This window comes from Stegastes partitus, unplaced genomic scaffold (genome assembly GCF_000690725.1).
Source record: "Stegastes partitus isolate 25-593 unplaced genomic scaffold, Stegastes_partitus-1.0.2 Scaffold313, whole genome shotgun sequence".
NCBI lineage: Eukaryota > Metazoa > Chordata > Actinopteri > Pomacentridae > Stegastes > Stegastes partitus.
The window spans coordinates 471,993-484,399 of NW_007578044.1; the positions used below are offsets into that span (position 1 = coordinate 471,993).

Below are 12,407 nucleotides of genomic sequence, written 5' to 3' on the forward strand. Positions count from 1 at the left end.
AAAAAAAAAAAAAAAAGGGATGATGGAGTAAAGACCGGGAAGACACAACTAAATACGTTTTTAATAGTTTGGAGGAAAAGTTTGAATGAAAAGTTTGTATTAGATTTGAATTAAGGTTACATCGTAGCTGCGGGCTTCCTGGCCCCGGGGATTAAGTGGGAAGAATTCTAATGCGTCGAACGGGTCGGTGGCGCGTCGCCGCATTCAGACGACGACGACGACACGTGAAAGAACAGAGCTGCTCATTAATGCTTTAGAACCTGCTTGCATTTCAATTTCTTGCACGGCGGCGCCGGAGCGGTTCTTAATTGGTTGACGGGTGTCTGTCAAAGTGGGAACAGGAAGCCTGGTTCCAATTAAAAGGTGAAATTACTGCCGGGGCTGTGGTTCCAGGCGGTTCCTCCTCTCCGCCTCTGGTCTGAGCCCGTGGCAACTGTGATAAAAGTCCCTCTGCAGGCATCGATTAAACCCGTAAAAACTCATTTCTTTTTATCAAAATTACATACTTATCTTTTTTTTCTATTAAACTGATCCCTGCATTCCCTGCCTTCTGCTTGCTGCAGCTTGAGCACACCAGCTCACCTGCAATCAATGTAGAATTCCTCAATTGCAAGTACAGTCGTGACTCGATAATCCGACCCTTAACAATCTTGCTATCCGACAGGTTTTTATGAAAAACGAATGGAACCCATAAAAACATCCTTGACATACCGACAGCCTTGGATTCCAACTCCGACATATTTTATGTCACCAATCAGGATGACGGCGTATTATCTGACTGAACAATCCCACAGATTGGCTACGTTCACACTGCAGGACTTAATGCTCAGTTTGGATTTTTTTGTGAAATCCGATTTTTTTGTGAGTTTGTTCACATTTCCAGTTAAATGCGACTTGCATGTGATCTGCTGTGTGAACAAAAGCATCCCGCATGAGAAGAAGAGGACACGACGACGTCACACACAGCGAGCATGCTCAGTGTTTGCAGAGGTAAACATGGATGCTAACAGTGGAGCGTATCTGCCACTCCCCCGCCACCACCGATGGAGGAAACAGAACTGTGACTGCTAACTCAGGGGTGTCCAATCCTGGTCCTTGAGGGCCACAATCCTGCATGTTTTAGATGCTTCCTTCTTCCAACACACCTGATTCAAATGATCAGGATCATTATCAGGTTTCTGCAGAGCTTGATGATGAGCTGATCATTTGAATCAGGTGTGTTGGAAGAAGGAAACATCTAAAACATGCAGGATTGTGGCCCTCCAGGACCTGCGCTAACTAAACTAGCATCAGCAGCCAAGTAGTACCTGTGTGTTCCGGCCACTTCCACCCCATCAGAGCGCTCCCCCGGGGTGGAGGTGGTCCCCCGACCACGCCGAATATTCTGATATTCATTGGATCTGTGTTGGTCAGACTGTCACGAATAGACCAGATACAGGTTGCATAGGAGGAAAAGAAATCGGGTTTGGGTCACTTTAGCTGCTGTCTGAACGTATTTACCTTTGATGTCAACCGACGGCCCGTTCACAAGCGCACTGGTCAGTTATAAATCCAGCGATGCGTAGTGTTCTGACAATACACTAGCTATTATAACAACTATAAACAACAAATGACCCTTCAAGCATCAAGCCCTCTTTGTATCTCGACAGCCTTGCTATCCGACATAAAAGAAGGTTTTACATTTAGTGTCGGATTATCGAGTCACGTCTGTATTTATTTTGCAGTAATTCATCCATACGTGTTTGAACCAGAAAACGATTCTGAAGAAAGTCTCTGTTCAGGTTTTCAGGACAAAACACAAATTATATGAGAGAAAAGTGCACCATTGGAATTCTCCCAGCGGTCTAGACCTATAACAAGACACCTACGGGATGGTTCAGGGCCGCCTGAGCAGCTCCGTCTACAGGTTTTATCAAAAAGGAAAGTTTTAATCTTTCAAGTATAGATGGTATGTCTGACTCCTGAACCCCAACTAGGAGCTGATTCCACAGCAGAGGAGCCTGATAGCTACCCCGTTTAGAACCTCTACGAATTACAAGAAAGCAAAGAGAGCAAAATGGTCGGTTGGGATGATGTGGTGCTGTAAAGTTATTTAGATAAGACGGAGCTTCAGGGGTTTTGTATGTGAGCAGAAGGAGCCTGTCAAACCTGCAAGATGTGGAGATGCTCAGCTGTGGTACCGTTTTGGCTCACGATGTGTCGTCTAGCACATTAAAAACACACCGTATAGACACGCTAATGAGGTGATAAAAACCTATTCTGAGGGGGAGTTTTAGTGTTAAAAGGCTTTGAAACAAAACTCTTAAAACACTGTAAAGAATCGTGAACATCTGGCTGCAAAGGTGTCAGTACAAAAATACAGACAACACGATAACGTTCAAACACTCTAAAACAGTGGAAATAAATATTTTAGTGGATTTAAATGCAGTCAAAAATTGCAATGTGTTACCATATGATTATAAAGGAACAAATTACTATTTGTAAAACCAGAGATTTTTACTCTATCATGTTTCATTTTGAACATTTTTTATTTGTTTGTTTGTTTATTTCTTTTAGTTGGTATATATTTATGTATTTGCTTATTTATTTTTGAATTTTATTGCTTGATATTATCATTTTACATGTAATTTAAAACAAGCAAAATGATGATTTACCATTTCATTTATTTAAAAAAAAGTGTTTATTATGTTTATTTTTTTCATATAACAGCATAAATCTGTAAGTTAATGTTGTTTTTGCTGATTTAACTACAGCAAAAAATAATAATTTAATTTTAAAAAGTGTAAATTTTACAGTCAAATGCCGTAAAAGAATAAATTAAAAAATAAATTACTAAATAAAATAAAAAGAAGTGGACACTTTTTACAGTTTTGCCCTGTGTTTTTATGTTTAGCGTATAAATTAATATTTATTTTTTTAAATGTGATTTTGTTAATTATTATCTGTAATTTAACAGAACAGGGAAATCGTAAATTGTTGTTCAATATATATATAGTTTTTTGTTTTTTGTAACAGGTTCTACTTTCAACACAACAACTTGTAATAAAAGTTCAAGTCTTTGGAGCGGCATATCTGCCAATAATATGTGCTGATTCAGTGTCGGACTTTTAGATCTGCAGAGTGTCGTAATGCAAAAGCACCAATGTGATAAAAACGAGTGGGAAATAAAAGTGCCAGTGCTGTGATGGTGTCGAATCTGAAGCTTCAAATAGCGTCTCTGTTGAAGTGTTTGTACACGATTGGCAGCCGGACCTCTGTACGTACAAGCTCCGAGATCACTGAATAAATTCAAACAAAAAGAAACAACAAGAGCAGAGACACATTAGATTGCCATTATGCTCCAAAGAAAAAAGAAAAAAAAAAAAACTACACTCAGGAAAACAACTTTGCACCCACTCAGAAACCAACCATGAAGTAATGTTTCCTCAGGCAGGCATTTTCAACTTAACAGCCAATTTGTATTGCTTCCTCTGGTTTCCAAACATCCCATTATCCCGATTTTTTAACAATAATGGAGTGGCAGTTAGTTGGCTTTTCACACCCGATGAAAGGCGACAACATTACGGTTTAACCCCGGAACCGTTAGAAGTTCTGCTCCCCTCGACCGCCCACGCACTCCGCCACATCCGTCCTAAAAAAAAAACAAAAAACGTCGCAGCAGCACAACAACGCTCCAAATCTGAAGATAAGAACTTCCCGTGGTGACAGGGGGCTGTTAGGTCACTTTCCCTCCCGACGCCAGCTCTCCCCTCGCTCCTCGCTGTGTCTTTTACCAATTAAGGCTGGCGATCTGACAAAAGTGGCAGCGAGGTCGCCCCGAGAGCAACCCTGTCGCTGTTACACGCCAGCGACCGGCACGAACCGAACGCTCTCGGATCCAAAGCGGCGACACTTTCCCTCCGGGCGGCGTACACAGGTAGAGGAGGAAATGCAACACGGCCGTTCGGCTGTAGGTCAGCGGCACCGTGACTCCGGCCAATTATGATAAACAAATCACGAGACACGCTTCGGATAGCCGGTCGGCTCCTTGTCCAATTAGGAGTGAGTGATTCTGCGGCGGCTAATTAAACGTCACAGGTGCTGTGTTTTGGAAAGTGATTTTCCTTCTGAACGTCCGTCAGGTGATCCAGACTGTCACGGCGGTGGATAAGGACGACTTCGCCAACGGACAGCGGTTCTCCTTCGCCCTGCCCAGCCAGCTGCCGGTTAATCCCAACTTCACCCTGAAGGACAATGAAGGTAATTAAAGCGATCGATATGTTTGTTTGCATTTCTTATGAGTTTCGCGCTCTGCCTACGAGACGTATCCTTCACTGCCCACATCCCGAGATCCAATAAGCCGCGCTTTATTTCCTCATACCTCGGAGGCGCAATAAAAATACGCTCTCCGTCAGCTGGGGGACGGTAAACATCTGAAGACTCAAATGCCACCTGGGATCTACTCTGAGTCAGGTCTGCATGAAACATAAGAGTCATAGAGGTTTGGCATGTTTGCGCATTGTGTTGTCAAATGGATTACCCGCTCAGGCGCTCACTCTTTCCACCTCCCCGTGTGCATTATTTTGTGCCGGCCCAGGGCCAACAGTGGGTGTTGCCATGGCAACCGTTGCAGTCTCAGGTGAATACCTAGCCCTAGGTTGGTCTGCAATCACAGGGCTTTAAAAAGCTCTCAGCCAGGAGAACTCGCGGTTGCCCACTGAGAAGAGGAGTTCACAGCACACTCCAGATGAATCCCCGAGCCGGGGAGAGAGAGAGAGAGCGGCAAAAAAAAAAAAAAAAAACAAGAGGAGGGAGGCGGCACGAGAGGGATGATAATAAGATATAAGTCACTTTGGTTGTTGGTCCAGTTGCTTCCCACCTTTCTGTACTTTTAGCACATTTAGGTGCAAGTTTGGCAGCAGTCGAGTAAGTGGCGCTCGTGAGGGGTGGATGAGTCGAACAAGGATCACAACCGTAGCAAAGATACTGATCTTCCCAAGGACAGGAAATAGTAAAAATAAATATTAAAAAAATAAAGTGCATATATGGCAGAGGTCTTCCACTTTTTTTGCACCACAGACCGGTTTTAAGCAAGACAGACCGGTCACATAACAAAAAATAATTGTTTTTTTCAATTAAAAAGTTTAATAAATAAATAAAATTACTTTTTATTGCTAAATATGTGTTTTACCTTATATTCTGTCTCAGTATCGAGTCTCTGCTGAGACGTTTGTTTGTTTATTCGCGGTTAGACTGACGGCTTAGCATAAAAACTGAAAGTCAAGTGCGGGAAACGAGCACAGACGAAATGACGGGAAGACGAGCTAGTCATTTTTTCAAAATAAAACACCTCGCAAACTCCGCTGGAAATAAAACTAAACCAATAAAATGTTTTTATTCTTTCTGTGCGGCCCGGTGGTTGGGGACCATTGATATATGTAATAAATAGATCATTTGGCACTAGTTTGCTTTAGTTTTACAGATTATAACTTGAATCTCTAAAAAGTGGAAGAATGATGGTTGACAATAGGAGTGAGAACACAATATTTAGTTTTTAATCATTCTACTTTAATTATATTGATCTATATTCATCTGTTGCGGGCTGCAAGGTGGCGCAGGTGGTTAGCACTGCTGCCTCACAGCTAGAAGGTTCGCATCCCAGTGGGGCATCGGGATCTTTCTGTGTGGAGTCTCCATGTTCTCCCCGTGCAGCGTGGGTTCTCTCCGGGTTCTCCGGCTTCCTGCCACACAGTCCAAAAACATGTTGAGGTTAATTGGTGATTCTAAATTGTCCGTAGGTGTGAATGTGAGTGTGCTTGGTTGTCTGTCTCTAAGNTTGTTGGTCCAGTTGCTTCCCACCTTTCTGTACTTTTAGCACATTTAGGTGCAAGTTTGGCAGCAATCGAGTAAGTGGCGCTCGTGAGGGGTGGAGGAGTCGAACAAGGATCACAACGGTAGCAAAGATACTGATCTCCCCGAGGACAGGAAATGTCCAAAATAAATATAAATAAATAAATAAAGAAATAAATAAAATATCAAGTGCATATATGGCAGCAGTCTTCCACCTTTTTTGCACCACGGACCGGTTTTAAGCAAGACAGACCGGTCACATAACAAAAAATAATTGTTTATTTTTCTATTAAAAAGTTTCATAAATAAATAAAATTACTTTTTATTGCTAAATATGTGTTTTACTTTTTCTTCTGTCTCAGTATCGAGTCTCTCCTGAGATGTTTGCTTGTTTATTCGCGGTTAGACTGACGGTTTAGCATAAAAACTGAAAGTCAAGTGAAGGAAACAAGCACAGATGGAAGTAACGGGAAGACGAGCTAGTCATTTTTCAAAATAAAACACCCTGCAGACTCCGCTGGAAATAAAACTAAACCAATTAAATGTTTTTATTCTTTCTGTGAGGCCCGGTACCAAATGACCTACAGCCCAGTACTGGTCTGCGGTGGTTGGGGACCGCTGATATATGTAATAAATAGATTTGGCACTAGTTTGAATCTCTAAAAAGTGGAAGAATGATGGTTGTTAATAGGAGCGAGAACTCAATATTTAGTTATTAATCATTCTGCTTTAATAATATTCTAATCTATATTTATATCTGATTTTTTAAAATATACATATACACACACTGTTGCCCATAAAGTTGGAATAAGATATTTTTTTACTGCTTCTCATGAAATGACTGTGACAACACGATGAAGTGTACATGAAGAGTTCATTTGCAAAAACTGATAACTCCATCTTCATAAACCTTCAGAAAACCTACTTTTCCATCGTCTACCTGAGACAATATCGATCTAAGTTACCTCTATTTTTGTCATTTCTACTGAGTCAGATCCACTCAACTTCACTTTGATATCATCTCAAGCAAACAACAACAAAAATACATTTTCTGCAAATCTACAATAATGGAGTTATCTGTTATTGCAAATGAACCCCTCATATTTTCTCAAAACTTTATTGATATCACAATACATACACAGCACATATCACAGTAGAAATTAAACCACAATGAACTTTTGCATTCAGGATTAAATTAAATTGGGGGTATTGAACAAACAGATTAAGGGTTTTGTTTCAATTTTTCAACCTTGGTCCCTTTAACATGAAACACACATTCAGTGCACAAGAATGTCCAATATTACTCTTTCAAATGTCGCTAACATTGAGTCTGGCCGCCCCTTGACACAGATGATGGCATCCTGTCCACAAGCTTGTTGATGGTGTCAACGTTCAGGACGTCACACTCTCACACAAAAATCATTCCAACTTTATGGGCGATGGAAAGATTCAGAGCTTTTTTTCATCCCAACTGTTTCAGGTCTGCCTTGGCGTCTGTTAACGGGTGTGAATATGTCACATATGTTGTGAAAAAAACACTTGGTAAATATATTTCGTGTCTTTGTCACTTTGTCGCTCTGGGATATTATCGAGAAGTTCTCCAGGGTACACCTCCACAGCTACACATCTCTTGCTGATTTGCCTTATGCCGTGTTAAGAGGGGAAAAAAAACGGCTTTAATGAAGCTTTCATTTGCTTTCTGTATATAATGATGCCTGCCAGGTACTGTGGGGCATCGCCGTGAGCAGTAAAGTTTAGATGATGTCCTTCATAGCAACAAATACTAACGTGTAGATATACATTGAGGATAATCATAATATACTGATGTTTTGACCTTCAGGTCCAGAAGTATTTGGGTGGAGAGTATTGTCATCGTTTTCCTCTCTGTGCTGCAACACAATGGATCCGAAACGAGGCAATCACGCTTTAATTCAAGGGGTTTAACGAAAGCGTTGCACCAACAATTTAGGAATTAAACCTTTTTTTTTTTTTTTACATAGTCCTTCCAATTTGACAGACTCAAAAATAATCCCTATATTTATGACTATGTTGGTTTGTCCAATTACTTTTAATACTTGCATGCAAATCCTTCGACTGTCTGAATTCTAAAACCCACGGACGGCAAGTGCTGAGTTTCCTCCTTTTCCGACGCTCTGCCAGGTCTGCTCCGAGTCGTTCTGCTTCCACTTTTGTCTTCGGTAAGTGAAAAGCACTTGGCTGGAGTTTTAGGTGGCTGACCGCTGAGGAGCGTTGCATTCCTTTGCCTTGAGAAGCTCTTGATTACCTTTTTGTGGGACATCGTTGGGTCGTTATCCATCTGTGCTGTGAAGTGCTTCTGCAGCGTTGGACTGAGCAGAAAGTGTAGATCCAGACACTTCAGAATTGGTCCAGCTACTTCAAACGGCAGTCGCGTCATCAATAAACACCAGTGACCCAGTTCCATTGGCAGCTGTGCTTGGCCACGCTGCAACGCTGCCTCCACCATGTTTGACAGATGATGTGGTCTGCTTCGGAGTCCTTTCTTCCCTTCTCCATCCTCGTCTCCTCCCGTCATTCTGGTTTAAGCTTGATTTTAAAGAGTCTTGCACAGAACTGGACTTTGTTGGATGTTTTCTATCCTTATCTCTCTTCCTGAGTGTTACCAGCGGTTTGTCTCGGGGTAAACTCTCTGTATTGACATCCACAAAGGTATCTCTTCGTTGAGAATGTTCTTGTTTTGTTTAAATGTTGTCAAGAAAAGAAATCCTCCACTTTAGCTTCGTCTATGGTCTTACCAGTTTGTTTGGTGTTGCTAACCTTCCTATCCTTCTTTTTAAGAATGTACCAAACAGTTGTTTTTGGCCACTCCTAAGCTTCTTGCATCTCTCTGATAGGCTTGTTTTATTAAGTCAGTCTTCTCTTCAGGGTTAGGGTTAGGGTTGGGGCCAGGATTTTAGAGAGAACGAATACGGCTAACGTCTTCGGTCGCTAGCAGTATTAGCAGCGACGACGACTATACAGAAACTGCATCGGTGCTTGTTGTTCAATATTTTCCCGCTACATACCCTCGAAAACAACATAGCGGCCCAATTTGGAGCGTAGTTTTTTCAGGCAGCAGCGTAACGGGTCGTTACTACCCTGCTCTTATATTGACCCCTTGTTGGACCCTGTATTGAGCGAACACCCTGAATCCTTCCGTCCTTTGTCGTCAAATATCAAGAAATCAGGCAACACCTGTCCATTAAACTACACATCAGTCATCTGTCCAATTATAATTCAGCTTTTAAAAGTTAGGAGTCTGTAAAAAAAAATGGCTGTACTCCCTCAATGTCTAATGTAATAGTTTTGCTGCACTCAGATCACATCTCGATTGCTTCGTTTCTAATCCACTGTGGTGGCGTACGGAAGCAAAAGTATGAAAATTGTGTCACTGTCCAAGCACTTCACAGACCCCGTGATCCTGGCAGCCTTTTTATGTTGGGGTAAAAGCTCTTGATAGAGTCTTCCGGAGCAAATTGGTTTCAGATGTGCCACTAGAATGAGTGCAATTCAAAACCCTCCTTGGATCAGGGTCTTTGGAAAGGTCCGCTTGGATCAGGGAGGCCAGTGCATCCTCCCGGAGCCAGGCCTTCCAAACAAGTGCTTGAGACAGGAAAGACAGGGTGTGCTGTAAGTGCATTGTGCAAATGAAGGTCTTAATGCACGACATTTCCAATCTAAATACCCAGCATTTGAAAACAGCTCTCACTCTTGCAAAATGATTCTCTTCGAATTTGTTAGATTTATTACAGCAGAGCCATCTGCAGCAAAATATTCCCAAAGCATCCAGGAAGAAAGCCCTTCTTTCTTGAAGGATTGATGGCAGTTTTCTTTTTTTTTTTTTGGTTCATGCTGTTTGAGTAATGGTGCTTTTCAATTTGGGTTTTTAGCTCCTACTGCATCCCACAGGCTCTTGTTTTTCTCAGACTAGATCTGTGATATAATCCCATGTGGGACGGGCCGATTATGTGTTATGACATGGAAATAGAAAATTATTCCTTCTTTAATCATTTGTCAGAGAGAACCTGAAGGAACACAGACAGTGTACATGGTAGAAGTTGTTCTTTTAGGGATAAGTTATCCCTCAAGGAAAAGGCTCAGTAATGCATAACAGACTCTTACAATGCTTGCAATTTGTGCCTTTTGTTACCCCGCTGAAAAGACATTATACCCAATCAGGTCAGTGCAGAATTGGATTCGAATGGCCATTCTAGCATGCAGGGGCCATTGTAGTTTCTCACATGGCTTATTTTTTTAGCCGAGACACCTGTCGTGGTGAAACATACGCGGTTAGTTGACCAGGTGAAGGAGAGGCTGCTGCCCAGCAAAGCCTCCAGCTTGTTCTGTTGACCGCAGAGTAGCTCCACTGGAGCAGGTAAATGTTACGATCAAGGGTTGCTCTTAAGCTAGCTTCAAGACAAAAAGAAAAGGCTCTGCCCACCCTCGGATGCACACCTTGTTTTGTACTTAGCAGCCATTATATCACAGCACTAAGCACCGCCGCTTGTTCCTGCTTACTCATTTATACTACATTCATGCTATAATTCCACCTCGAGTGATTCATATCAGTATATTTTTTCCCTCTCACTCTTCTTTCTCTTCTGTCTCATCTGCATAAACCTCCTTCTGAAATGTTAAGCTGCTGCAGCCAGAGTTCACGTGGCTCCAGTCGTCTTCTCGGGAGCCTCCAAAAAAAAAGGTGTCAAAAATCACATGGCGCTGTGCGTTAGAAGTCGTCTGCAGCACTATCTCGGGGGGAAGATAGACAGAGAGAGACACACACTCAATGCACCATACTGTTGACTCCTGTGTCTGATAATTAAAGTAAGCTCTTCACTCTCAAAGCAGCTTCTTTCATTGCCGTTGTAGCCGACCAACAGTTGGGAGCTGCTCTGTGCCAAGCCCTAATGCCTCCCTCTGTTGTTGTGCAACTGACGAAAATCCCTCTCAGTCACTCACACGACTAACTCTCTCCTGACCTCCTTTTCCTCCTCACTTACAGTTTGGATCTTTTCTGTGCACGGTTTTCTTTTTTTTTTATTTCCCAGTATGGGACACCGATAGGGTTAACAACACCGTTCCTTAGTTAAATAACCCAATTACACCTGATTCCATCGTCTCACTCACGTTTGATCACAACTTTTAAAAGAAGCCATTAACTAAAGCCTAGGAAGCTATTGTCTGCACTTATCAGATTTGTTAAAAGCTCCCAAAAAAAAAAGACCTCACCAGCTCTGTTTTACAAAAAAAAAAATTGGTTCAGCGGTCGAGTGTCAATTTGAAAAAGAAAACAGATTCAGATCAAGGCTTTTGTTCGCGGTGGAATTCCATGTCTTTGTTCGCCGAGATGAAGCGCTCGAAGGTGCCGAGTTTTAATGCAGATGTGTAGATGCGGCTGAAGTGCTGCTGTAGCTGCAGGTCAAACTCCTACAGCGTATTAGCCGCCATTAAAGCCGGGAAAAAAAAAAACAAAGAGATGCTTCTGCTCAGCTGCTCTGGGAAAGCACTATGTGACAACCGGGTTCTGTTAAAAGCCCTTTAATTATTTTCAACTTGACTATGCCTACTTTACTATGACTGAAAATTGAATGCCTCTTTGATCTTGTTATCTTCAACATTGTGATGACATTTTCTTCCAAAAAGGCAATTAAAGCGAGGCTATGATCTCTAAATAACCCACATGCTTAAATAGATCAATTGATTTCTGAAGGGATCGTCTTCCAGTGTGCATACAGAAGACCTTAGAATATTACAGTTAATCAGCTGTGTTGAAAGAGGCGCCGTCGAGCCATTGATATGTGGGACGTTTAATTAGCTTTTATGTCATTCACACTTCACTTGCAATGGGGGGGTTTTACACTCGTAGATTCCCCAACACCTATTATCTGCTGAGACAGCGCGATTCGTGTAGCGGGCGGAGCGTCCTGCTGGTTTTGTCAAAAGTTGCACAGGAAGAAGAAAAGAAAACGATCCCACATTTGGAATATTTGATTAGCCTTCTCATTATTTCATCTAAAATGTTTATTGTCTGAGGAAAGGTTTTGGTAAATTAAATAAACTGCAAATGCACAAGCAGCCAGTTTGTTCCTGCATTAAAGAGGGACGTATTCTGCAGAACCCAACTCTTAAAAAGTGTAGAAACCAACACAGAATTACCCAAAAAACACATGAAACACAAGCCTGTAACACAACCTGACAGTGTGATGAATATGCAGAATCCGCTGAGCAAAACGTTGCTTTTTATTTTTATTTATTTTTTTATGTGTTGTCACTGCTGGGCATTTTGTGTTAAGCTACGCCTTACTGAGTCAGGCTAATCCTCACTGAATGTAGGGGTTTCCTTTTTTAAGAAGATGGAACGTACCTCTGTCGATTTTTTTTTTTCTTTCCTCCATGACAGGGCTTTTTATTTCTACACAAAACGATATTAGAGCCGAGCCAGTTGTCGATACTCAGATACCCGCCTGTATGTGTAACAGAGTATGTAGAGTATTGTTCTGTTTGGTACGGTTTGGTGTTTAGGTTTTCTAAGCCTCTTTCAACCTGGAAAGCTTTGGCAG

The 12,407-nt window shown here is 41.9% G+C and overlaps 1 protein-coding gene across 1 annotated transcript in view; it reads left to right on the forward strand.

Annotated features, from left to right (window-relative positions):
- The window catches only part of LOC103358467 (cadherin-18), a 97,523-nt gene that overhangs the window by 70,865 nt on the left and 14,251 nt on the right, over positions 1-12,407 (forward strand). Inside the window, exon 8 of the mRNA XM_008283447.1 lies at positions 4,122-4,239. Within this exon, the coding sequence (XP_008281669.1) occupies positions 4,122-4,239 (118 nt within the window). The remainder of the gene's footprint in view (positions 1-4,121; positions 4,240-12,407) is intronic.